Source organism: Labeo rohita, chromosome 2, assembly GCF_022985175.1.
Source record: "Labeo rohita strain BAU-BD-2019 chromosome 2, IGBB_LRoh.1.0, whole genome shotgun sequence".
Taxonomy (NCBI): Eukaryota; Metazoa; Chordata; class Actinopteri; order Cypriniformes; family Cyprinidae; genus Labeo; species Labeo rohita.
Window position 1 is genome coordinate 39,138,415 of NC_066870.1, and position 26,962 is coordinate 39,165,376.

General features: G+C 31.6%; 1 protein-coding gene across 2 annotated transcripts in view; it reads left to right on the forward strand.

The window, feature by feature from the left end:
• Positions 1-26,962, forward strand: part of LOC127173883 (receptor-type tyrosine-protein phosphatase mu) — a 228,799-nt gene that overhangs the window by 75,098 nt on the left and 126,739 nt on the right. For both annotated transcript variants that reach the window (XM_051123958.1, XM_051123950.1), the window contains exons 2-3: positions 2,460-2,582; positions 21,827-22,101. In XM_051123958.1, coding sequence (XP_050979915.1) covers positions 2,460-2,582; positions 21,827-22,101 — 398 coding nt within the window. The remainder of the gene's footprint in view (positions 1-2,459; positions 2,583-21,826; positions 22,102-26,962) is intronic.

The following is a 26,962-nucleotide window of genomic DNA, read 5'->3' on the forward strand; positions in this document are numbered from 1 at the left end:
TGTCAGCGCTGCAGCGCCGCGTCCTGAAATATTCATTTATTTCACCATTATTTTCCATTTCCTCTGGAGTGCACAGAACTTTTGGCCTTGCGTCGGGTCGTTCAGATGCACTCAGAATAAATCTCAGCGCTGCGCTCGTAAGCGTCGGGGCTAAAAATGTGCCAATAATCGTTTCCCCGCACCTGTTCGTTTCTGTTTACCCATAATTACAGCCTTGAACATTAATTTGAGTCGGACGCTGGCCGTAGTTGTGCGGCTCCGTCGGTCACGGCTCAGCTCCAGTTAAACTTCAGGCCTGAATTTACAGTCAAACGTGTTTAAATTCACGAGCGCTTTTATTCTTGTAGAGCTCTGTGTTTATTGTTGTAAAGCACTTTCAATCTATGTCGTGCTGTAGAAATAAATCTGACTTTGACATTGACATTCAGTGACACACAACAGGAATCTTTACATTAAGCTGATGTTTTCATGTTTTCAAACGGGTTTAAAGCAGCTGCTTAGTTGCACTGCTTTCTCAGTATTTTTGTGTTATTTTCCAGTAAAAATATCAAAACCATCTTAATTCTCATAATTTGGAATCTGTGCAGTATTTGAAACTGCTAAAAATACTAAAATGTAATTAATACAATTATTTATTATATATATATATATATATATATATATATATATATATATATTATATAATTTCTTTACATTAATTGTATATCATGTTAATTATATTTTTATATTTTACTATAATTACAGTTAGGTTAAGTTTCCATATATATAAGAAACTGGTAAAAATAAATAAATTAATAAATAAAATGAAATATAAATATAAATATTAAATAGTATTATTTTTCTTTTTTTTTCCAGTTTTGAAAAATAATTTTATACACACACACACACACACACACACACACAATTTTGAATTATTCAAACTAAAATGTATCAAATAAAATTGATGAAATATATATAAAATTCAATATTTAATACAAATTTGATTTGAACATATCACTGTAATAAATTCCTAAAAACATAATATGAGAGTTATCAGTATTAACCCTATTGGAATGAGTGGAGTTCAATTAATTTTTTATTTAAATTTGTAACTCATGATTGCGCAAAAACAGTCCATATTTATGAAACCTACATATTTATTTCTAACAAAATTATGTCCCCCCCCAAAAAAACTCAAACTAAGTAAATTCATTTTACCTGCATAAACTTTCTTTATTATTTTATTTATTTTTATAAATAAAAATATTTGTATTAATATTTGTATTAATTTTTTTTTCATGCTCCAGTGGTCAACAGCTGTACATATTTATGTTCATCAACAAAATCCAGTCCAGAAGTTTGTGAGATGTGTGGAACAGGCTAAATATATTTTAGAAAAGTTGTTGATACTAATATAACTCCATGTATAACTTTACAAAAGCATTGTTGACGCTAATTGTGCTCCATACATACCCGAGTCAAAAATGACCCAAACATGAAAAGTGTAGCATTTTTTTTAAAGGATATATATCTTAAAATTGAATTGTTATGAGGCTTAAAAAGACACATTTACAAATTGACGTAAGAAAAAATTACTTCATACTTATTTTCCGACAGATTTACCAGTCAGTGTGTGCTCAGAAGAAGAAGAATAAAGTATCTGCTAATAATCGTTTTCTCAAATTCACTTTATTTTTCTGCTAAATATTTGTTCTTGTTTTAAGCATAAACTCACATGATTTTGATGCATTTTTTTTTTCAGAAAACAAGATGTAATATGTAACATGATTTTTCTTCTCATGTAAATGTATTTTGATTTAAGAATACTTACATATTTGTACTGGAAAACACTGCACATAAGTAAAAAATAATAATAATAATCTTGTTTTTGCGGTGTGCAACAGATAGTCCTACAACAAACTCGCACAAAACTCATGGTTGAGTCTGTCTGGTTGGGATATGCAACAAAAACAATGTTTTTTTTTCTTTTGTTGTCTTTTTTCATGTGTTCATAAAGAATCCTCCTCTGGTTATTCTCAACTGTTTATTGCAGGAATTAAAAGCGCAGATGACGTGTCGGGATTGTGTGTCCCACGAGGAGAATTAGGATGAATGAGAGCTAACGGCAGATGATGTGAAGGGGAAGTCTGGTCGCACGCCGCCGCGAAATGAATCAAATTTATGCTCGCTGGCGCGGCGGCGGCCCGGCGTTTAACGATGATAGAGTTTGGACACTTCATTTCTGTCATTGTGAAATTGGCACGCGGCGCGGCTAATGATGGTAATATATGTTGTGCCGCGCGTTCGGTTCGAATCCCTCTCCATCTCGCTTTAAGCGCTCCTGTTGTTTGGCATATTGCATTACGAGCGGCCGCATTATGAGCGAAAGAGGAGGGCGCGGAATAGATGCGTTCGCTCATTTTCAGGCCGTGCTAATGGGAAACACGCTGACAATATAAATGTCTGTCCTTTTCTTGCAGGAGATTGTGACTTCGAGAAGCCCTTCTCGTCCTGCGGATACACCCAAGGGCGAGACGATGACCTGGACTGGGAGCAGATTGACACCAGCGAGAAGCCTTCGCTGGATCCGTGGATGCCGCCAGGTGAGAGCGTCGCACTGATTGATTACTGATCGATCGATGCTTGATTGTGGCTGTCTGACAGCCATTCATCTGTACTGATGGAGGTCAAGGTCAAGCTTCTCAAGGGCCTCTTTTAATTACATTCTAAAAAATGCTGGTTTGTTTCAACCCAACTTTGGGTCAAATATAGACTAACCCAGGTGTTGGGATAAATACATCAAATTTTTAACCCAAAAGTTTAGTCTGTATTTGACCCAAAGTTGGGTTGAAACAACGCAGCATTTTTTAGAGTGTATGTTTTAATTTTTTTTTTTTTTAATGTTCGCTTCATTGGATTGGGATGACAATTGGTGGGTTTTGTCTCATTAGCTATGTGAACACACAAAAAAACTATGGATATGATTTGTTTATGTTAAAGTGTTAAAACTGAAAAAAGTAACACTTGGTAGTTACTGACCGTGGAATAAAAAAGGTTCATAAAAATGGTATAAATATTGCATAGTACCATAGAATCCCCTCAAAATTCAAAATAATACTCAAAAAATATTATTAAAAATATATATCTAAAAGAAAAATATATTTCATTGATTTTCTTGAAAAAACATTACATTTCAAGGTTTCTGTAACTTTCGACTGTGGAGGTAATACTGCTCAAAATGGACCCAAATGGTTATTGGGGGTTAAATCGATAAACATTTATTTGAGAATCAAAATAATTTGATTTGATAATAAAAATAACTTGAATAACTTTAATTTAGATATTAAAGGGTTTGAAAAAAAAAAAAAAGGAACACTTATTAGTTAGTGACTGTAGAAAAAAAATGCTCATTCAAATTGTTTAAATATTGCATAGTATCATATAATCCCCTCAAAATTCTTAATAATAATCTAAAAATATTATAGAACATATATTAAAAAAGGAAAATATACTTCATTGATTTTCATGAAAAAAAAAGTTACATTTCATATGCTCATAATAATTGGTAAATATTGCACAGTATCATACAATCCCCTCAAAATTCTTAATAATACTCAAAAAATATTATTAAAAATATATATCTAAAAGTAAAATATATTTCATTGATTTTCATGAAAAAACGTTACATTTCAAGATTTCTGTCGCATTCGACTGTGGAGGTAATACTGCTCAAAATAACCCCAAATGGTTAATGGGGGTTAAATCGAAAAACATTTACTTGAGAATCAAAATAACTTTATTTTGTAATAAAAATAACTTGAATAACTTTGATTTGGATATGTTAAAGGGTTGAAAAACAAAAAAGTAACACTTGGCGGTCAAAAGTGACAGTGGAAAAATGCTCATAAAAATTGCTAAATGTTGCATAGTGTCATACAATCCCCTCAACATTCTAAATAACAATCCAAAAATATTATTGAATACAAATTCAAGTTAATTGGGGGAAAAAAGAGTTACTTTTCAAGGTTTCAATCACTTTTCAGTCAGGTAATATAGGTCAAAACAGGCCCAGATGGTTTATGAGGATTAAATCAATAACCATTTACTTGAGAATCAAAGTGAAATCCCTGAAGTCTGACAAACTTTTCAAAAATAAATAACAAAATATCTTCCAGTGGGCACAGAATTGTTAATTACAAGTTTCTCAATGGCTTTGTGATGATCTCAGAATAACAAAAGCAACTCTCAGTCAGTTGTTCTTCATTTTATACAGGATGTTTCAGTCTGACCTTAAGATGTGCCACAGACCTCTCTAAAACCATCAAAACAGTCCAGTGCGGTTAATCACATTAGGCTGGTTTAAGCGGTTTGTTTCAGCAGGGTCACGTTCAGGACAGTCTTAAGCATTTGTCTGAGATTTTTAAGAATTGCCACTTCTGGGATTTTAACCTACAGCCTTATCCAGGGTTCTTCTAGGTCTTACAAAGCTCTTAAGTAGACTGAATTAGAGCTATTCAAGTTGATTTGCTTTGCTCTGTGGGCGTTTACCTTAAGAAAACATATTGGCGTATTGTTTCTTTCAGTTCATTCCTAAAATTGTCTTAAAAAGTTTGTAAACAAGTCTTAAATTTACCTTTAATAACCCAGTTGTCTCGTACAACACATTCACAGCAGATCCACTGCAGGTTTCTGGACGCCATTAAATATATTGGAATGTTTTTGAGCATTGACGTGTTCTGAAAGTAAAATCACGGTCATCACTTGGTGGTCAAAAGTGACTGTGGGAAAAAAAAAGTTCTTAAAAATGTTATAAATATTGCATAGTATCATATAATCCCCTCAAAATTCTTAATAATAATCCAGAAATATTATTGAAAATATATATTAAAAAATACAATATATCTCATTGATTTTCATGAAAAAAAGTTACATTTCAAGGTTTCTGTCTCTTTCGACTGTGGAGGTAATACTGCTCAAAACAGACCCAAATGGTTAATGGGGGTTAAATCGATAAACATTTACTTGAGAATCAAAATATCTTTATTTTGTAATAAAAATAACTTTAAATAAATTGAATTTGGATATGTTAAAGGGTTGAACAACAAAAAAAGTAACACTTGGCGGTCAAAATTGACCAATAAAAAGGCTCATCATAATTGTGTAAATATTGCATAGTATCATATAATCCCCTCAAAATTCTAAATAACAATCCAAAAATATTGTTGAATAAAAATAAAGTTAATTGGGGAAAAAAAAATACTTTTCAAGGTTTGAATCACTTTTCAGTCAGGGAATATAGGTCAAAACAGGCCCAGATGGTTTATGAGGATTAAATCAATAACCATTTACTTGAGAATCAAAGTGAAATCCCTGAAGTCTTATTTTCTGACAAACTTTATTCCTTAAATTGTCTTAAAAAGGTCTTAAACAAGTCTTAAACTTACCTTTATAAACCTAGTTATCTCAAACCACACATTCACAGCAGATCCACTGCAGGTTTCTGTGTCCAAAGAGCTGGAATTGATGGGTTTCACCTTCTGATTTGATGGTTTTAGAGAGATTTTGGCTGATTTAACCTGTGTTCACCAGACGTCTGTCTGTTTATCTGTTGAACAGGGAATTTAACATTTGAAATGGTTGCAAAATAAAAAAGTTACTCATTAAAATGTTATAAATATTGCATAGTGTCATACAATCCCTCAAAATTCTTAACAATAATCAAAAAATACTATTAAATATATATGTATATATTAAAAAAGGAAAATACAATTCTTTAGTTTTCATGGGGAAAAAAATACATTTCAAGGTGTCATACAATCCCCTAAAAATTCTTATTAATAATCAAAAAATATTATTGAAAATATGTTAAAAAGGAAAATATATTTCATTCGTTTTCATGAAAAAAAGTTACTTTTCAAGGTTTCTGTCACTGCTCATAAAAATTGCTAAATATTGCATAGTATCATACAATAGCGTCAAAATTATAAAAAGCATTCCAAAAATATTATTGAATAAAAAAATAGTCAGTTGGAAAAAAAAAAGAAAAAAGTTACTTTTCAAGGTTTCAGTCACTTTTCCGTCAGGAAATACAGGTCAAAACAGGCCCAGGTGGTTTTACCTTCTGATTTGATGTTTTTAGAGGGATTTTGGCTGATTTAGAAATAGAGCAGAGATTGTGTTCGTCTGATGATCTGAAGCTCTAAAGATGTTCATGTTTTGATTGTTTTTAATGGACGTTATTGAATATATTTGAGTGCGATGTAGGACTGTTGGGTTCTAGAAGTAAAACTATGTTCAGTTTTTTTGTTTTTAGACACACAAACATTTCTATGTTGACTTTCCTTGAGGTCACCGATGATGTTTGCTATTTTATTGTCCATAATCCTGAAACGAGCTCCATCAGTCACTAGAAATTGAGTCGCATCGCTGCAAATCACTTTAAACCGCTTCTGTTGATTATTTTGCCATAAACTTGGCAATTCATGTTTTTTATGCAGGTGATGATTGAGCGGTAGTGCTTCTGATGGCGTGAGTTGACGTGACGGGCCGTTTGTCACCGGTTGATTGAAATGTCGTAATCTCCTTCTGCTGGGTTTGGTCGTTCGAGCTCTTTATTGAGGAGTGTTTGAAATCTCTAAGGAGGAAATAATGGGTTGAGGCGCTGTGCGATCACTACTGCACTTTATTAGAGAATAAAACGGGCCGAATCAACCGGCGCTCCTCCGAGGAAACCTTCCACCAGTAACCAGCCGGTTATCGCTCGCATTACGGTAAAAGCGAGCGGCGCTCGATATCGCTAATGGAGGAAAGACAGAAGCTCTGGGAATGAATTTTTATATCAAAACAGGCAAATCTATTTTAATTAAAGCGTTTTCCTCTAGCGCTGGCGTATAGGAAGTCATTAGGATGCTTTTCCCGTATTTGGAGCGTCTCTCTCTCTCTTTAATGCTGCATTGATCGCCTCTCATTTGATTTGAGACGAGGACTGTGGGAGCGACAGCACCTCAGGAATCAGACTAATGGAGACGCCGCTCTCCCCGCGTCAGGACGAGATGGCGCTCCCAATGAAGGGATATCGCTCTCCTCCTAAATGTGCCGCGTAATCACACACGCAGATAGATCAGGTCCCGTCCGCCTCGGTGACACGCCACGCATTCGTTAGGAGACGCTGCTAATTTCAAGCCGCTCGCTCACCCGCCCTCTGTGTGCGTTTGTGTGTTTTGGTTTAATTGAGTGTTTACTTGTTTGTGTGTTTTTAGTCTAATAGGGCTGGACAATGTGTTGATTATTTCTTACATATTTGCAATTATTTATTGTGCTTTTTTTCTGCCACTGAGCTTTATAAAGGCCTTGTCGTTTAGATTTCACAATTCAGTTTGACGTGAAATCACACGTGCATTTTATTCGCTTTTTATTTCGTCATTTGAGTTATTAGAGAAAGAAACAATGAGGTGCTAAAAATCAATAAAATCATTAAATGTACTTTTTTTTGTTTGTTTTTCACTAAGTGAAAGAATAATGAGATTTAATATTTTTTACTGCTTAAGATTTAATTATTTTCATACACAAATACTCAGCTTATAATGGAATTTAATCAATTTAATTTAGATTTAATTAAATTGATTACATTTTATTTTAATTGATTAAATTAAACAATATATTTTAAATTTTATTTTAATTGATTAAATTAAACTACAAAAATGTATCCAATTTTATTTAATTTTAATTTTAATTTTATTTTAATTGATTACATTACATTATAATGATTTCCATTATAAAGGAATTGTTTGGGTTCATGTAAATGTAGCTAGTGTTATATTAGGGCATGTAAATAAAAGTATTAAATCTCTTAAATCTAATATTAAATCTGAATATTCAGTAATATTATCAATTGTTCTGCACTGACACTCATTTTGTTTTAGTATCATTGAGATTCTATTATAGATTTTATTAATATTTTGATTCAGTTTTTATTTTTATATTTCCTGTTTCCAATTAAAGATTTCGTATTATTATTATTTATTATTATTATTATTTGTCATTTTTAGTATTTTTTGTATATGTCTATATATTCAAAAAAAGTAAATTTAAATTAAAATGAGAATTATTGCCTTGAAAGCTATTTTATTTTATTTTATTTTATTTTATTTTACGTTTATTGTATATCAAGTAACTACATTTATTTTTATGGTTTTAGTTTTAGTTTCCGTTTTGATAATCTTGACTAACACTATTGAATTAGAACACAATTTCAAACTGAATAGATCTGAATAATGACTCTATTGTTTTCTGTAGAGCAGCTTTACATCTTAATTGTTCATAATTGATTATTTTTACAACATTGGCACTATTTTCTACAATATTTTGCTGTTTTATTAGTGTGAAGCTGCTTTAAAAGAATCTGTAGTGTAAAAAGCGCCATAGAAATAAATGTGAAGCGAATGAAGAATATTGATGTATCTTTAGTCCTCGTGCTGATCCGTGTGTGTTGGTCATTAAGAGTGAGCGTTCGATTGCTTATCTCTTCACGTGTGTGTGTGTGTGTGTGTGTGTGTGTGTTGTACACGAGTGATTCTAGAGGAGGTGAAATGAGCTGCTGAACGCGGTGTGTTTCCTCCAGCGGAATTGATTTGTGTCGGTTCTGTCGGCGGCCACACACACACACACACACACACACACGGGCGTCCGGCGGCCTCTCTGACCTGTGAATTGACGCGGCCGCTGGAGCCCGTCTAACATCTCCGGCGTGGCAGGGACTCTGATTTGCATGGAAATGTGATTGTGTGTCGGCCCTCAGCGCCGGGCGAGTGGGGTTACGCTTCCCTGCTGAGCCTGAGGACTTCTGGGTAATTAGTGGCATCCTGCTCTCGGAATGAGTCCAGTGAGGAGGAGGAGGAGGAGGAGGAGGAGATCCGACAGCCTTCCTCGCCATCGCTCAAACTCACTCCACTACTCACAACCAACAGCGTTTTATTCCTAACGAGTCCCGATTTTAGTTCAAATATCTGTAAATTCTTCAAAAAATATTTTAATTCATATTTTTGCCTTATTTTCTAATTAAAAAAAAGAAACATCTGAAGGTCCTTAATGAGAGACTTGAGAAGCAGCACAGCGTGAGATATAAAGTGTATTCAGTTTCTCTGCACTGGCAGATTTTGCACTTGTTTTCAGCTTGTTTACACTCTGAACTAGTGAACGTGTCAAAAAGTGAAAAAATACACTTCCATTAGAGATGCATTTAAAAACAAAAAATCTATAAAAACAGTTCTTAATATCTCATACAGTGTTGCTTCTCAAACAAAAAAATTTTAACACTTGCATATAATACATTTATAAAATATTTTTAATGCATTTTAATGCCCTTAAATGCATTCAGTGTACTGTTCTCGTGATTAATTGTAACAGAGTTATAATGCATTATAATAATAATAATCTATTCAACAAGTCATTGTTAAACCTTTAGGAAGCGTAATGCATTAAAACACGACAAACAAACCTTCAAATATTGTAATGCATTTTTACTTGGGTTACAGTTATTTATGAAAAGATTTAACGCAGTACAATAAGTGCATAAATAAATACACTCTTAAAAATAAAGGAGCTTTAGAAGGTTCTTCACAGCGATGCCATAGAAGACCATTCAGTCAAAGATCTCAAAGAACCATCTCCGTCTTACCTTTTTATAACCTTCTTTCACCACAAAAAACCTTTTGTGCAACAAATGGCATCATGAAGAACCGTTATTTTTAATAGTTTGATTTCAAGTCTGGTTTCATACAGTTTTGCTGAATTTTTATTTTTTATCAGAATTCAAGTCAAAATGATCAATTATAAATTTGACACAGATATGCAAGGGAAATTTAACAATACTGCAATAAATAAATAAATTAAAATAAATTAAATAATTTCTTGCTCTGTATTTTTCTCCTTTTTTCCAGTACAAATATCTAAACGTTCCTAAATCAGGATATATTTACTGGAGAAACCGAATGACGTCCAATATTATGTCTTAGAGCAAAAATCTGTAAATGGGGTCAGAAAAATATTCTGAATTCAAAGGGATGATGAGAATATTTTTCTGACCCAATTTACAAATATTTGTTCATTTTGGAGCAAATTTTCTCCCAGAAAACAAGACTTAATTGCTTCTCTATTAAATATGTTCTGATTTGAGGATGTTTAGATATTTATACTGGAAAAAACAAGACAAAAATACTGAGTAGGAAAACACTGTTTTTCCATTTAAATCAATTTCATGAGTAGAAAATCTGTTTTTAGTGAAACTAATGGCAGATGCAGTGTGATAGCTGGTCAGGCGTATGAAATATAAGGTGTGAGTGAAGTTAATGTTTTAATGTTGGACTAGAACATGAAGAGTCAGAATGTCTGATGAGTTTCTCTTGGTTTAGTGATGATCCAGCAGCTGTGGTTGCCAGAATTTTACTGTAAAAAAAAAAAATAAAATAAAAAATGGTAGCAACGTTCTAGGTTTTGGTGTTTAAATTTACATTTAAGTGCCATCATTTCATTAACTGATATAATGTTAATATACCAATCTACTGAAGTACTGAAATCAGTTTTGTACCAAAAGTAGGTGTTGATGAGAAAGTCACATGATGAACCAAAGCTCATCACAAACAGCCTTTAAACACTAACACATATAGAAGGTGCACAGTGTCATTTATGCAAACACTATCATGGTAACACACATCAAACTGAAATAATGCAATAAACATTCATTTAACAACATTAGATGTAACATACAACACTAATGTACAAAACTGATTAGAAAAATCTAAGAAGAAACTGAGATATTTCAACAACAACAACAAAAAATCTAAATTTATTCACTGTAAATTTTACATTCTTTTCACTTCTGAAAATGGTATACTACCGTAAAATTACATGCAATGTCCAATACATTTTTCACCATATATAGTAGGCGAACTTACCATTAACTATTTAAAGGAGAAGTCCACTTCCAGAACAACAATTTACAAATAATTTAAAAGAAATTGTTTTTTGAGGCAAACATTTCAGGATTTTTCTCCATATAATGGATTGATATGGTGCCCTGATTTTGAACTTCCAAAATACAGTTTAAATATATATACGCACAAAATTTTCTATTTAATTGCTAGTTAATTTTTTATTATTCATATGAAATTTTAATTAAATTTTTTAGAGCCTCCACCTGGGCTTTTTATTTTTTTTTTTTATAGAATTTTTATTTTATTTTAATTCAAATGAAATATGTTATAAAATATTTAAAATATATATTTTTTAATATTTAAAAAATATTTTTTCATTTTCCATATGAAATTTAAATTAACATATAATTCAACCATAAGAAATTGTAAACTAATATAAATGTTATAATGTAATTAAGAAAATTTACATTTTATTTTAATAAAAAATAAACATTTAAAAAAATGTCATTTTAAATATACATTTTAAATGAAATTTATATACAATTTAAGAATTAGATTTTAAATATTAGATAAACATATATTTTTTATTTTTTAATACAAAATTTTCTGTTTAACTACTTGTTAATAATTATTCATATGAAATATTCTCATTCTCCTGTTCTTGAACTGATTTCTGAGGTATATTTTTACAGATAACTGAATGTATGGAACGCAATGCAGACGTTTCTCAGCTGTATAATTCACAAATGTATAATAATCCTAAAATTATTCTACATTTATCTTTATCATTTAAAATTTAAGCTATTAAAAAAGTTTAACAAATTTTTGTTTAAAAGTTTGGGGGAAATAAAGCAGATGAATATATGGTTGAGATGGAATTTAAAATCAAAGAAATTCAACCTTCATGAATGAAAAAGAGACAGTTCTCCAGATCTGTCTTCATTTTGGACGTTTTATTTGATCTTACTCTGTGAGAAGCTTCCAGTAAAAATTTCATTATATCGTTTAAACTTTAAAAACTTCCACATTTTTAACTAGAAAAGCTCAGTTTGTCAGGACAAACTTGGAACGTCGACTTGACAAAGTTTTGAAAAGCAGATTCATTACTTTAGATTCAAATTTCAAACTTCATGAATTTTGCACGATCCTTCCGTCTTCAGCGTGTGTCAGTACTCAGAAGGCTCCTCTCAATGATTCAAACCACAAGAGCGTCTCGGAGGCTCGCGTTTCCCTTCCTTTCCGGCGTCTTAGGATGTCGAGCTCATACAAACGTCGTCCTCTGACCCTGGAGTTGCTCTGCTCCATTTACAAACCTAATTTGATTGCATTTCTGCAGATCCATTTGGAGACGTTTCGCACGGCCTATTAACAAATCCAGAATATTCGTCTGTGATGATCAAAAGCGGTGAAATCCGTACTTTTTTTCCTAATGAAGTCTCATCTGCCATCTTATTTGTTTTCACAGCCTCATTAACTGAATTAAGTGTTGTGCGTACAGTAAAAGCGCCTTTCTTCCCCCCGCGGATGGAAAACATCCCTCCCGTCGTTGCGGGTCGAGCGCCGAGACGTTTATTCCGTCACGAAGACTGAAGGACGACAGGAATTAAATCAGAACTTCAATCACATCAGCTAAAGATGACGTCCCGCAGGAAACCGCCATTAGCATCACGCCACAACACCATAATTACGCTTGCGTTCGCAACTGTGACGAGTGTTTACAGGACCGTCCAAAAGCTAGGGGTCGATAAGTCTCTTCTGCTCACCAAGGCTGCCTTTATTTGATCCAAAAAAATTGTAAAAACTTTGAAATATTATTATAATTTCAAACAGATTTACTTTTCAAAAATACAGTAAAAAATGTAAAAATATCTGTTAAAATGTAATTTATTTCTGTGATGCAAAGCTGAATTTTCAGCATCATTACTCCAGGCTTCAGTGTCACATGATCCTTCAGAAATCATTCTAATATGCTGATTTGCTGCTCAACAAACATTTATGATTATTAGCAATGTTGAAAACAGTTGTGCTGCTTACATTCAAAAGTAAAATGTAAAACAAATTAATACTTTTATTCATCAAGGATGCATGAAAGTGATCAAAAGTGATCGTAAAAGCAAAACAATTGAGCAGCACAGCTGTTTTTAAAATTGGTAACAATCAGAAATATTAAATAAAGATTTATTTTTAATTTTTAATACAAAATTTTCAGTTTAATTACAAGTTAATAATTTTTAATTATTCATATGAAATTTAAATTAATATTTTGAGAGCCTCCTCCAGGCCATATTTTTTTTTATTATTATTATTATTATTATTATTAATTAGTATTTTAATTAAAATTAATTATTTTAATTATTTAATTTAAATTAAGGTAGTATTCACCTATAAAAAATTCTAAAGTAATATAAATGTTATTATATAATATAAAGAAAGATTAATTTTTTAATTCAAAATTTCAGTTTATTTTTTAATATATTTTTTTATTTTAATTAAATTTAATACATTTATTTTTAATTCTCCATATGAAATTTATATAATAAATGCAATAATGTAATTAAGAAAATGTACATTTTATTTCAATTTAAAAAAATTAAATATTAATTAAAGAAATTAATAAAATGTGATTTTAAATATACATTTTAAATGAAACGTATATACAATTAGTACTAATGCTCATAAATAAGGGAAATTATATATATATATATATATATATATATATATATAAATGTTAAAAAAAATTAAAACTGATTTCTGAAGGATCATGTGACACTGAAAACTATAGTAACGATGCTGGAAATTCAGCTTTTTATTTAATTTATTATCCATGTCATATTTAAGTTAATATAGTATTCAAACATAAATAAACTGTAAATATAAAAGTGTTATAAAATTGTAATAAAAAGATACAATTTTCAAAAAAAATATTGTTTCAAATATACATGAAAAAATAAAAGAATATAGTTTTTAAGCAATGTAGATCATAAATAATGTAAATAAATGTAATATACATTTTTAATGTAAATGAATTAAAATTCGTATAAATATTTTCAAAATGTTTAAACAAATCAGCATATTAGAATGATTTGTGAAGGATCATGTGACACTGAAGACTGGAGTAATGATGCTGAAAATTCAGCTGCGCATCACAGCAATAAATTATATTTTAACAGATATTCACGTAGAAAATAGTGATTTTAAACTGTAATATATTTAACCTTTTTTACTGTATTTTTGAACAAATAAAATTGCAGCCTCTTTAAAAAAAACATTTAAAAATCTTATAATATTTTATTATTTAATAAGATCAAAACTCCTGTTTCTAAAAATAAATGTGTGTCTCCATAGCCTTTTATTTAAATATAGTAGGCCAGTGTGCTTCTGAAATGATGTTTTCCTCATCAGTTCGTTCTTCATGATCTCCAGTCCTGCACTTGTTCATGTTGAATCTCCCGTTTGACTGGGAAACACTGAATTAACGAAGCGCGTTCAGGTGGCGTTTGACGGTGACGTTACGGCGGATAATGTCATTAAACGCGCGGGAGCGTCCGATCGCTGACTGTTCGCCGGCCAATTAGTCGACGCGGCGGCAGAAAGACAGAAAAGCCTTTCCTCTGAGTTTATGAAAGTTCTTCAGCTTTCATTTGCGAGACAGGCAGACGAAGCGAAGGTTTTTTCCGTCCTCATTGTCGGAGTCAGACAAAAGCTCGCCAGCTCACGCGCTATTATTTTTCCTGCTCTTTTCTTGCAGGTTTTTTCCTCTCACAGCGAGAGCGTTTTTGATTGGTGGCACAATGTGAGAATAGGCTTGTCTACATTGACATTTGAGAGGCGCCGCCGGGCCTTTTCTCGGGCTTTGACCTCGCCGGGTTTTATTAGCAAATGAGACCTGGAGGGTTTGAGTTTAAAGAGCGGCCCCTTCCTTCCCATTTCAGCCACATAATGATTTTCACAGGGTTCAGGACCGGAGTGTGAACAGAATAATGAGCGCCAGTCATTACTGGAAATTACAGCCGTCGCTCAGAGCCCAATGAATGTAAATGTCCGTCCGCTTTGATGATGAACTGATGCTCGTCCGGAGGAGATTTCTGATCGTTACACCTCGCGTTAATCACTTTTACACCAATTTTTACACTGTATGTCAGGGATTCCCAGACTTTATTATCAGCCGAAACCCTCTGACCTGAAATATTGACTTAAAATAAATATATACTCTACTGTCGAAAACACAGTAAAATAATATTAGAATTAAAATAAGTGTTTTCAATTTGAAAATATTTTAAAATGTTATTATTTCTTGATGATATTTATGATGATAAATAATGATGTAATTATTAATTTTTCATTAAATACTGCTATTTATTTAGTTTAATAAACAGAAAAATATATATATATATATATTTAGTTAATATTAATTTCTTTAAAAAACATTAATTTAAACAATGTTTATTTATATGGATATTCACTGTTCATTTATTACATAAAATAAAATTAAATACATTTATTAAACGAAATATTTATTTTTTAATTGAAATTTTAAAATAAAGACATTTATTTATTTTTTTATTTATTTATTTATTTATTTATTTATTTATTTATTTATTTATATGTGTACCATTAATTTATTAATTGTTTTATTGAAAAGCTAAAATTTAATTACAAATTAATTACAAATAAAAAAACTATTTAAAATAAGTATTTGCATAAATATTTATTAATTTGTCTATTTATTTGTTTATTTGGATATGCACCGTTTATTTATTATGCAAAAATAAGTGGTTAATTGAGTTGTTTTTATTTTATATTTTTGTGTATTTTTTCAAATAAAGAAATTCAAATAATATACCTTTTTAATAATGATGTAATTATTAATTTTACATTTACACTGCTACAAGTCAGCTTGTTTAGTGATGTAGTTTAATAAACAGAATATATATATATATATATATATATATATATATATATATATATATATATATGTGTGTGTGTGTGTGTTATGTTATATATATGTGTATATATATAATATTAATTTCTTTAAAAAAGTATTTTTTTAAACAATGTTTATTTATGTGGATTTTCACTATTAATTTGTTAAATAAAATAATAAAATATAAAATATATTTATTAAACTAAATATTTATTTTAATTGAATTTTAAAATAGAAACATATTTATATACATATTTATTTATTTATATGTGTACCATAAATGTATTTATTTTTTTTTTAAATTGAAAAGTTAAAAAATTAAATTACAAATTAATTACAAATTAAAAATTAATTTTAAAATAATATTTGCTAAATATTTATTCATTTGTTTATTTATTTAGGTAGGCATTGTTAATTGTTTTATGCAAAAATACATATCTTTATTAAATTGACTTAATATTTATTAAAAATAATATTTATATACCAAATTTTATTCATTTATTTATGCACCAAATTATTTACAAAAAAAATTGGGATGTCATTCCATTACAATTCTGTTGTGTTTGTAGGTGTGTACAATACTATGGTACTGTGAAGGTGTTTTAAAGTATAATCTGATATTGTGCTATTCCTACGGTACTTTTTTGCAAGAGTATTTTTGTAAATAATGAATTTCAGTGTAGTGCGTTCTTACGAGTTTTATTTTAGGATTATGTAAACATGCTCGTTATTTTGCATAAGTTCATTAGAATGTTTGATTTGTTTGGTCTGAAAGCACATTTATAAAATGATCCGTTCAGAACGCCGTCAGAGCGCGAGGTTTTAATTTAATCGTGGCTGTTGTGGTTAATGATCTGTGTCGTTTGACGATGTGTTGTTATTTCGGGCCGTGCTGTATTCAGATGTCTCTCATTATTAGAAATCTCTCACACACGTGAAACTTCTCTCATAATAATGTTGTGTGACGCCCGGCGTGTCCAGAGCCTGTTTAATTAGCTCAGGCGTTAGTGTGACGAGCCGCCCGCTTTCCCAGCATGCCCTAATGAAGCATCGGGTGCAGCAGGGCTGAAATGAAGCCGTCCGGAGGCGGAGAGTAAATGAGCGCGGCGACACTTCCGTGCAGGTAATGCTCTCACCTTGTCAGAGCGGCGGATCAGCGGGTGCTCGTGATCTTCGGACGCGCCGTACGCGTTCTACACCGGCAGATTGTCACACTCGTTTGTGTGAGGAACCGCAAGACACGCTCAAATTAAACTAGATTTCATTCAGGATTCATGCAGCAGCTGGAATTCAGCACATGAAGTGTGTTTATGAACATCTGCACAAACGTGATTGTAAATGTCAGTTCAGCAAAACACTCATCAATCCTGAACAACACACACACACACACGTGACAAATCTGTTTCATAATCACACGCTGATCCACATCTTTACTGAAATGTGAAAAATATCTATAAATAACAGACAATTATATATGTAGGCCTATATGTTATATTTTACATTATTTTATATTTTTATTTGCAATTACTTTATATGTATTTAATTATTTAACTACCGGGGTCTGATTGTTAAATCTTAGCAAAATATCAGTAACTTTAAAATAAAGACTAATTTGTTATTAGTTGATTTCTAACTAATTTTTAACTAGGTAGTAAAATGTTTTTTTTTTTTTTTTTTTTTTTTTTGCAACATTTAATAGTCTTGTCAATGTTAGACAACAAAAATACATTGTTTGTTCACATGATAATATGGTAAAATGTGGTAATACTTTACAATAAGGTCTTGTTTGTTAACATTAGTAAATGTTTTAACTAAAAGCAGTTAAAAAAATTGCATAATTTATTAACCTGATGTTACTGTTAAGTAAAAAAAAGAAAAGAAAAAAAAATCATTGCTTATTCATAGTGCAAATCTAAGATTATTTATTTATTTATTTCATAATAACAAATATTTAACTGTTTATTCATATTTGCACAGAAATAATACCTAGTGTTAATTAATTAATTCATTTCAATTTATTTTTTTAATTTAAAATAAAAGAATATTTAATTATTTTTATTCATATTTGTAACACAGAGAAAAAAATATTCATTCATTCATTCATTCACTCATTTATTTTATTTATTTATTTTTTAAACATATTAGTAAATGTTGAAATTAATGTGAACTAACACTAATAAATGCTGTGTAAGTATTTTTATTGTTAGTTTATTTAAACTAATGTTAACAATGTTAACAAATGACACCTTGTTGTAAAGTCTTACCAAAAATGTAACTTTAACAGTAAAAACGCTACAGTAAAAACTGTTAATTAGTTACTTGCAAGCTAAAAAAAATATATATTAAAATGTGATTTTAAACTATTTGTTCTTATTGTACATGGTAAGTTATAGAAACTAAAACTAAATATAAATAAAAAAATACAAATAAAAACTGATTAAAATCTTAATTAAAAACTACAATATAGGAGTTTATTTGCAAAAACAGATAACTTAGTTTGTTTTTTTAAATGTTCAAAAATTATGTTTTTTATGATGTTATCATGTTTTAATTGTTTTATTGTGTTAGTTGGCTGTATTATTTAGTTATTTTAACTTTATATCAAAATTGCAGATTAATTAGAAAACAGAATGAAAAAACATGATTTTTGGAAATGGGTAAAAACTGAGTCATCTGTTTTGCAAATAAACTCTTCAATAGCATCTCAAAGACACTAAAATAAACTGTTAGCAAAGTTTAATTAATGTAAAACACACACTGCTCATAGTTGATGTTAACTAATGTACCACAATGTTACCACATTTGTTACAGTGTTTGGTTTCCGCTGCATTAGTGTTCTGTGACATATTGAGTTTGCTGTGATGTGAGGTCATGTGGTGTTCAGGGGGTCGTTAGGGTCATTAGAGCAGACGCGTGTCTCTCGTCCAATCAGACGCTGAGCTTGTTGAGGTGCTCATCAACAGGTTGTCCTGCAGCGGCTGGCCTTCATCACACACCGGAGCGGCCGCAGGAACACACGCGCCGCTAATTGGGCCGAAGGAGGAGAACACGCGGATCGCTACAAACACGCTCATTAGATTCTGCCGCCGCAGTTGCCGGCTAATTATTCCACAGACAGGAAGCGGTCATTACGCCGAGCTGATGGACGGAGCGCCGAGACGCTGCGCTGATTAACGCGACGTTAAATCACAGCCTCTGAGCTGCCACATCATTCACTGCTAATTAAACAACACATCACACACAGTAAATACAGAACCTGCTCTTATTTCATTAAAACATCTTAGTTTTCATTTAATAATGCTGTTCAGAAGATGCTTCCTAGAATAGTAAACTTATGATCGCAGCTGATGTGTAATGTGTAGAGAATTATTAAAGCAGTAGTTCAGCCAAAAAATTAACATTAGCTGAAAATGTTATGAAGTGGAAATGGTATGAAGATGTTCGTTCATCAGGTTTGTAGAAATGTGTCATTCCATCATTGTCTCTCCAATGGATGTGAATGGGTGCCGTCAGAATGAGAGTCCATAAAACATCACAATAATCCACAAGTAATCCACACCACTCCAGTCCATCAGTTCACATCTTGAGAAGACAAAAGCTGAAACAAATCCATCAAGACATTTTTAACATAATAACGCCATTTCCACTTGTTTCGGCTTGTAAACGGTGCTTGATCTGTGCAGATTTCTCTCCTGATTCAGACCAGACCACTTTTGTTATTATGGATTATGGACTTGTATTTTAGTTTAAAACGTCTTAATGATGGATTTGTTTCAGCTTTTGTCTTCTCAAGATGTGAACTGATGAACTGGAGTGGTTGTGGATTATTGTGATTGTTTTTATCAGCTGTTTGGACTCTCATTCTGACGGCACCCATTCACTGCAGAGGATCCATTGGCAAGACAGTGATGAAATGATACATTTCATTCATTTTTGGGTAAACTATTCCTTTAAGTCATTGTTTTGAGGATTTCGTCAAAATTATATCAAGTAACAGACAAAGTTAAGACAAAATACTTTGATTTGATTTGTCATTCCGTCAGTGTCTCAACAATGGATCCTCTGCGGTGAATGGGTGCCGTCAGAATGAGAGTCCAAACAGCTGATAAAAACATCACAATAATCCGTTTTTAACTAAAATACATTGAGTCTATAATCCATAATAACACTTCCTCCAGTGAAAAAAATGGTCTGGTCTGAATCAAGAGAGAAATCTGCACCGATCAAGCACCGTTTACAAACAGTCCAGTTTTGATGTGAAAGACAACAGGAGATGGACTTTTTCACTTGTATTTTAGTTAAAAACGTCTTAATGATGGATTTGTTTCATCTTTTGTCTTCTCAAGATGTGAACTGATGGACTGGAGTGGTGTGGATCACTTGTGGATTATTGTGATGTTTTTATCAGCTGTGTTTGACTTCTTCCTCCATCTCTTGTTCAGTACAGGTGTACAGTAAGAGTGTGTGTGTGTGTGTGTGTGTGTGTGCGCATGTTTGAGCGCATGTGTTTTGTGTGTGTGTACCAGTGAGTCAGTGTGTGTTGAATTTGGCAGCAGCCTGATTGAAAGAGATATAGATTAATTAGCAATGCTAATTAAGATGAATTAAGCTTCTCCCTTAATGAAGTGGCTCCTCTTTAATCAATTAGCGTCACTGTGTTGATTTCACTGTGTTGATCAACACATTAATGTATTCCATATGTCTCATAAACACAGCCGTGTGACGCTGAGACTCATTCATCTGCTCTCTGATACAATAATCCACACATCACACGCGTGACCTGAGTTTACACGCCGCAAACCACGTGTATCTGCTGCTTTTGAGAAAAAAGCCTCTAATTGTGATTTTTCTGATTAAAAAAAAATATATCTAACGCATACATATAACATTTTCTTATTTACTAAATGTACTTAAATAACTAAAACTAGAACTGATATAAAAAATAATGCAAACTGTATTCATATATTTTTAAAAAGCACAAAAACATACAACAAAATGACTCAAACTTTAAAATTAAAGTGAAAACAGAAAATAGAAAAATATAAACTGATTCAAACTATTAAAATATAAAGTTTATATATGATAAACCACATTTACCTGATTCTTTTGTGAAAAACAAGTCTGAAATAGTGAATTTCTGTTTTCTTTTATTATTATTATTATTATTAAATCAGAGAAAATGTATTAAATCATTATAAATGTCATAATTATTTGATTTATTATTATTATTAAATAAAAAATGCTATTGTAACATTTTACTACAAAATAAAAAAATAGCAGTAATATACAGTTGAGGTCAAAAGTTTACACCTGCCTTTTAGAATCTGCAAAATGTTAATTACCAAAATAAGAGGGATCATACAAAATGCATGTTATTGTTGATTTAGTACTGACTTTAAAATGATATTTCACATAAAAGATGTTTACATATAGTCCACAAGAGAAAATAATGAACCTGTTCATTAAGAGCCGGGGAGTGAAAACTTTTGAACAGAATAAAGATGTGTCCGTCTTTTCTTATTTTGCCTAAATATGATATTTTTTAAATTTAGTAGTGCCCTTTAGAAGCTACAGAAGATACTTACATGTTTCCCAGAAGACAAAATACATTACATTTAGCCTGATCTTCAAATTCCAAAAGTTTTCACCCCCATCTCTTAATGCATGGTTTTTCCTTCTGGAGCATCAGTAAGTGTTTGAACCTTCTTTAATAGTTGCATGTGAGTCCCTCAGTTGTCCTCAGTGTGAAAAGATGCATCTCAAAATCATACAGTCATTGTGGGAAAGGGTTCAAATACACAAAAATACTGGAAAACCAAAGAATTTGTGGGACCTGAAGGATTTTTCTGAAGAATGTGATCAAATGGACACTTTTACAACTCAAATACTGTGACTTGTCTGACATTCATATGTGAATTTACAATCAAATGGTTTGGAAGTGCAGAGGATGATTCTGAAATCTAAAGTGATTTTGGGTTCATTCTTCTCGCAGGTTCGGCGTTTATGATGGTGAACTCGACGGGGCGGTTCGCGGGTCAGAAGGCTTTGTTGTTCACGCCGCAGCTGAAGGAGAACGACACGCACTGCGTCATATTCCAGTACTACGTGGCGGGACGGGAGGGAGGACGGCCTGGACATCTGAACGTCTACATCAAGGAGAACAACAGTCCGATGGGTTTGCCCGTGTGGAACACGTCTGGACCCGCCGGACGCAGCTGGATCCAGGTGGAGCTGGCCATCAGCACGTACTGGCCAAACTTCTACCAGGTGAGATTCACTCACACGCCTCCGTCTGGATCAAACCCAAATCATTTCTGGGCCATGCAGACTGAAATATCTGCTGCTTCAGTGACATTATCTGTGGATGATTAGTGATGAAGACTTTGGTAAGAATGAGTTGAAAATGAGAAATAAATCAGTAGTGCTGCACATCAAATGCCATTTCTATTCTAAACATGTGAGTTGTCATGTTATATTTTATAAAGAAAACTCATCAGCTGTTTGATGTTCAAGAATTTGTTGCAAAACAGATCTGAACTACAGGACCAGCAGGAAAACACCCTCAGTTTAAAAACAGGAATTTAAAGATTTTGTTGCACAATTTGGCCAAAATGTTGTGATTTATAAAATAATAATAATAAAAATAATAATAATGATGATTAATTAATTAATTCATATTTACTGTTTTTTTGTTTAGATATTACTGTTGTAATAGTTTGCTGTAAAATAATTTTTAGGAAAAATAATATAATAATAATAATAATAATAATAATAATAATAATAATAATTGTATTTTACAATACAACGGTAAAACAGCAATACTAATATTTTTGGCTCCCTTAATTTCTTTATATTATATTAATTTCTTTATACTATAATTATTATTATTATTATTATTGCTACATAAAGACCTTGCTTTATTTAGTGAAATAAAAAAATATATTATTGTTGTTGTTGTTGTTGTTGTTGCTGCTGTTATTATTATTATTATTATTATTATTATTATTATTATTATTATTATTTATTTATTTTATTTATTTATTTATTTATTTTACTTTTACATTAAAACCTGTACCAAGGGCTGCTTTATTTAGTGAAAAAAAAAAATGTTGTTGTTGTTGTTGTTGTTGCTATTATTATTATTATTATTATTATTATTATTATGTTTTTTATTATTATTATTATTATAATTATTAAAAAATGACTTCCACAATTTGGCCAAAATGCTGTGATTATATATTATTGTTGTTAAAAAATTAAATAAATAAATAAATAAACAATAACAATAATAATAACAACAACAATTCTAATTTTTTGCTAAATAATCTAATAAACAAAAGAAACATTACTAATGTAGTAATATTTTACTTTAAAATAATCTAAATGTATAAGAAATAATAATGAATATAATTTTAAAATATTTAAAGACAATAATATTTTTTACAGTACAACAGTATAATTACGGTACTAATATTTGGTCTGAAACAGCCACTGAGCTTTTATTGTGGTGTAAAAGCACGTGGAGCCGTTAAAGCTTCTCTTTTTCTGACAACAGGCAATTTATATGTGATTCTCATGACACATTTGTGAAGATGGATTGTTTTGCTTTTGTTGTCATAAGCAGATAAGCATAAGAAGAGACGCTCTGAGATGCTGAAAACACCAGATTATGAGCTGCTCGTGTGTAAATGAACACAGTGCTGTGTATATATTTATTTAATTAAATCTCGGTCTTTGCCTTTTGATAATCGCACAAAGCCATTTAGCTGTTTTCGGATTTATTTCAATTAATCATGCAGCCCTTCCCTTACCAGTGTGTGTGTGTGTGTGTGTAGTCAGATACATGTTATTTTCTGTCTGACCCTCAATTTCAGGTGAGTATAATGAAAATCTGGCCTTCTGAAAGAGAATCACATTTTCTGCTCCTGTAGAGCTTCATTTTCACATGTGGAGAGAGAGAGAGAGAGCGAGATGTGGAGAGAGCGAGTGACGGCTCTGATTTCACACATGCTGGTCATTAGTGAGCGGCTCTCATGGGCGCTGACGGAGCCCCGTGTTAATTGGTGGAACGAGGCCCCGTGACCCTGCGCAGGGGAAGCGTGTTTGGGTAAATTACTCCATTAGAGCGGCGCTGAGGAGAGGTTACGACGAGACCCGGCCTGATTAGGAGAAACGGCGCCAGATCCTGCCGTACGAGATCATTTCATCTCTACAGATTCATCATGATGTCTGGAGACAATTCACAAACCAGATCAATGATTCTGTTGGGTTTTGGCACTTTATTCATGTTTTACTCAATCTTTGATTGCATTAGTAACAATTAAAATGAATTATAGTTAATTTCCTTGTTTACTCTAATGTTGCTCCAAACGTTTAGTGGCCACATCTTTTAAAACACACTTAATATTCAGTAATATTATTTGACTGATCAAACGATCAGATGATAACAAAACTTGAACTGAATTGAGCTGAATAATAACTCGATTGTCTTCAGTAGAGCTGTTTTACTGCTGAATTGAATTTGTATCATGATTGTGGTTTTTCTTCTTCTTCAATATTGACACTGCTGTCGAACTCAATTGAATCAACATTGATATATATAGTAAGCTATTCAATCCACGTTTGCATTTAGCCTGCATAGGCTTGGAAACGATTTTTTTTTTTTTTTTTTTTACTTAATTACTTAATTTTTTACTTTTACTTAATTTATTTTGAAACTACTGTAATTATATTTCCAATTTCAAAAATATATTTAATTGAGCTGTTATTTTTTCCAACATTTATTTTATTTTATTTTATTTTATTTTATTTTATTTTATTTTATTTTATTTTATTTTATTTTATTTTATTTTATTTTATTTTATTTTATTTTATTTTATTTTATTTTATTTTATTTTGCTTGGAAATGATTTTTTAATTTTTACCCTGAAATACATTTTGAAACTACTGTAATTATATTTCCAATTTTAAAAATATACTTAATTGAGCTCTTATTTTTTCTAACATATATTTAACATATATTTTTATTTTATTTTATTTTATTTTATTTTATTTTATTTTGTTTTGTTTTATTTTATTTTCTTGGTGTGGTTTTTGTAATTTATTTTTTTTTTATTATTATTATTTATTTATTTTTTATTTGGCTTGGAAAATTCCTGAAATACATTTTGAAACTGCTGTAATTATGCTTAAATATATATTTAACATATATTTAGAATTCTTTTCTTTTCTTTTCTTTTCTTTTCTTTTCTTTTCTTTTCTTTTCTTTTCTTTTCTTTTCTTTTCTTGCTGGATGGCTGGGTGTGGTTTTTGTAATTTATTTATTTATTTAGTTAGTTAATTTATTTATTTATTTGTTTGTTTTTTTTCTCTCTCTGTATTTATTTAGATTTTTTTGTGCAATTATTATTACTTTTATGTGAATTATTGTCAAGTCAAGTTGCCATTATTTATATAGCGCTTTTTACATTGCAGATTGTGTCAAAGCAGCTTCACGGAAATATTACTTCATGCTTTTTTTTCATAATGTAAGTTTAATGTGTTTGCATTTTAAATACCTCTAGTTACAAATGATCCTCTGCTGAAATTCCAAATAAAATCATTTTAACACGTGAAATAATGCAGCTAAAGCAGCAGAAGTCCGTGCAACCCTGATCTGTCCTGAAGTTCCTCAGACACAAACACATGTACCCCTCAGATTAACACACAGCGAGTGTGTAGTGAGTACCGCGGTAAACAGAGACTGTCCGTCTGTGGTTTTAACCTCAGCATCCCAAAATATGTTTCTTCACTGGTGTTCATGAAAACATCCAGCACATTTGTCAGGAAGACGAACCCACACAGCATTCCGGCTTTGGGAGCGGTTGAACATGCACATTTCTGACATGGACGAGTATAACGGGCCGCGGGAGACGCCCATGTGCTGGCGTTTGTGTTTCCTTTCTATTCTTAGAGATATTTCCATCCCGTCTGCGTTTAGGAATGATCCCAAATGTTGCTTGATTAGTTGGATTGGTTGATGTTTGATCTCTAACTAGTGTGCGTTATTACGGCTCTTGAAAGGATTCCACGCATCGCTCTGTGTGATAAGAATAGAGCGAATGTGTATCTAATTAGCGACGTCAGGATAATTATAGGTCGCTTTAATTGCACAGTATCGTAAGTGATCGTCGAAATGAAACCACCTGGTGTTTTGGACATTATTTTGTAATTACAGGCTCGATTTGATGTTTTTCTCACTAGAAGGCCGCCGTGCTAATTGGTGTGATCAGGTCAGCGATCAGAACTTTTAATTGATTGTGACAGGCGTTTAGCTTTTACGCGTTCTGCGTCTCTGTCCCGTTCAGATGTCCTCGAGAGCGTATTTGACTCCAGAAACAGCAGCTCTACAGGTTAGTTCAGATTTAAGTGCAACCGAACGTCTTCAGTCCTGAGATGCTAATTATAATTCCAGTGTAATGTCACTAGCGCAATTAGAAGTTTGTTTACCGCTTGGAAAAAACCCTGAAGCTTCATCTGAGTGTTTGCGGGGGACGCTGTGTGTCGAGCTGAAGATTCTGACAGAAGATCTTGTTGTTTTAATCTTCTATAGTGTTTTATACAGCACAGACTGTATAAATTGTAAGGCTGAGATGATAATGAGACTCGTCTCAGTCTTGTGTTGGTCTCAGTCTCATCTCATCTCTTCTCTCATTCTCTGTTCTTTTCTCATCTCAGCTCTCATCTAGTAACATCTCTTCATCTCGTCTCGTTTTCTTTCTTGTCTCATGTCTCATTTAATGTCCTCTCAGCTCAGTTTCTGGTCTCATCACATTCTCTCCTCTACTTTCGTTTAGTCTCATCTCATCTCTTTTCTTATGTTTCATTTTATCTCATGAAACTATCTCATCTAATCATCTCAGCACATTTTATCTTATCTCCCCTTTCATCTCCTTTCTCGTCTTCTTGTCTTGTCTAGGTTTATGTTGTCTCATCTCATATCTCCTTGTCTCATCTCTATCAAACTCTATCCTCTCCTCTCCACTTCTTTCATCTCCTCTCATCTTTTCTTGTTTTCTTTATCTCATCTCATGTTGTCTCATCTCGTCTCATCTCATCTTATCTCTTCAAAACCTTGTTTTGTTTCTCC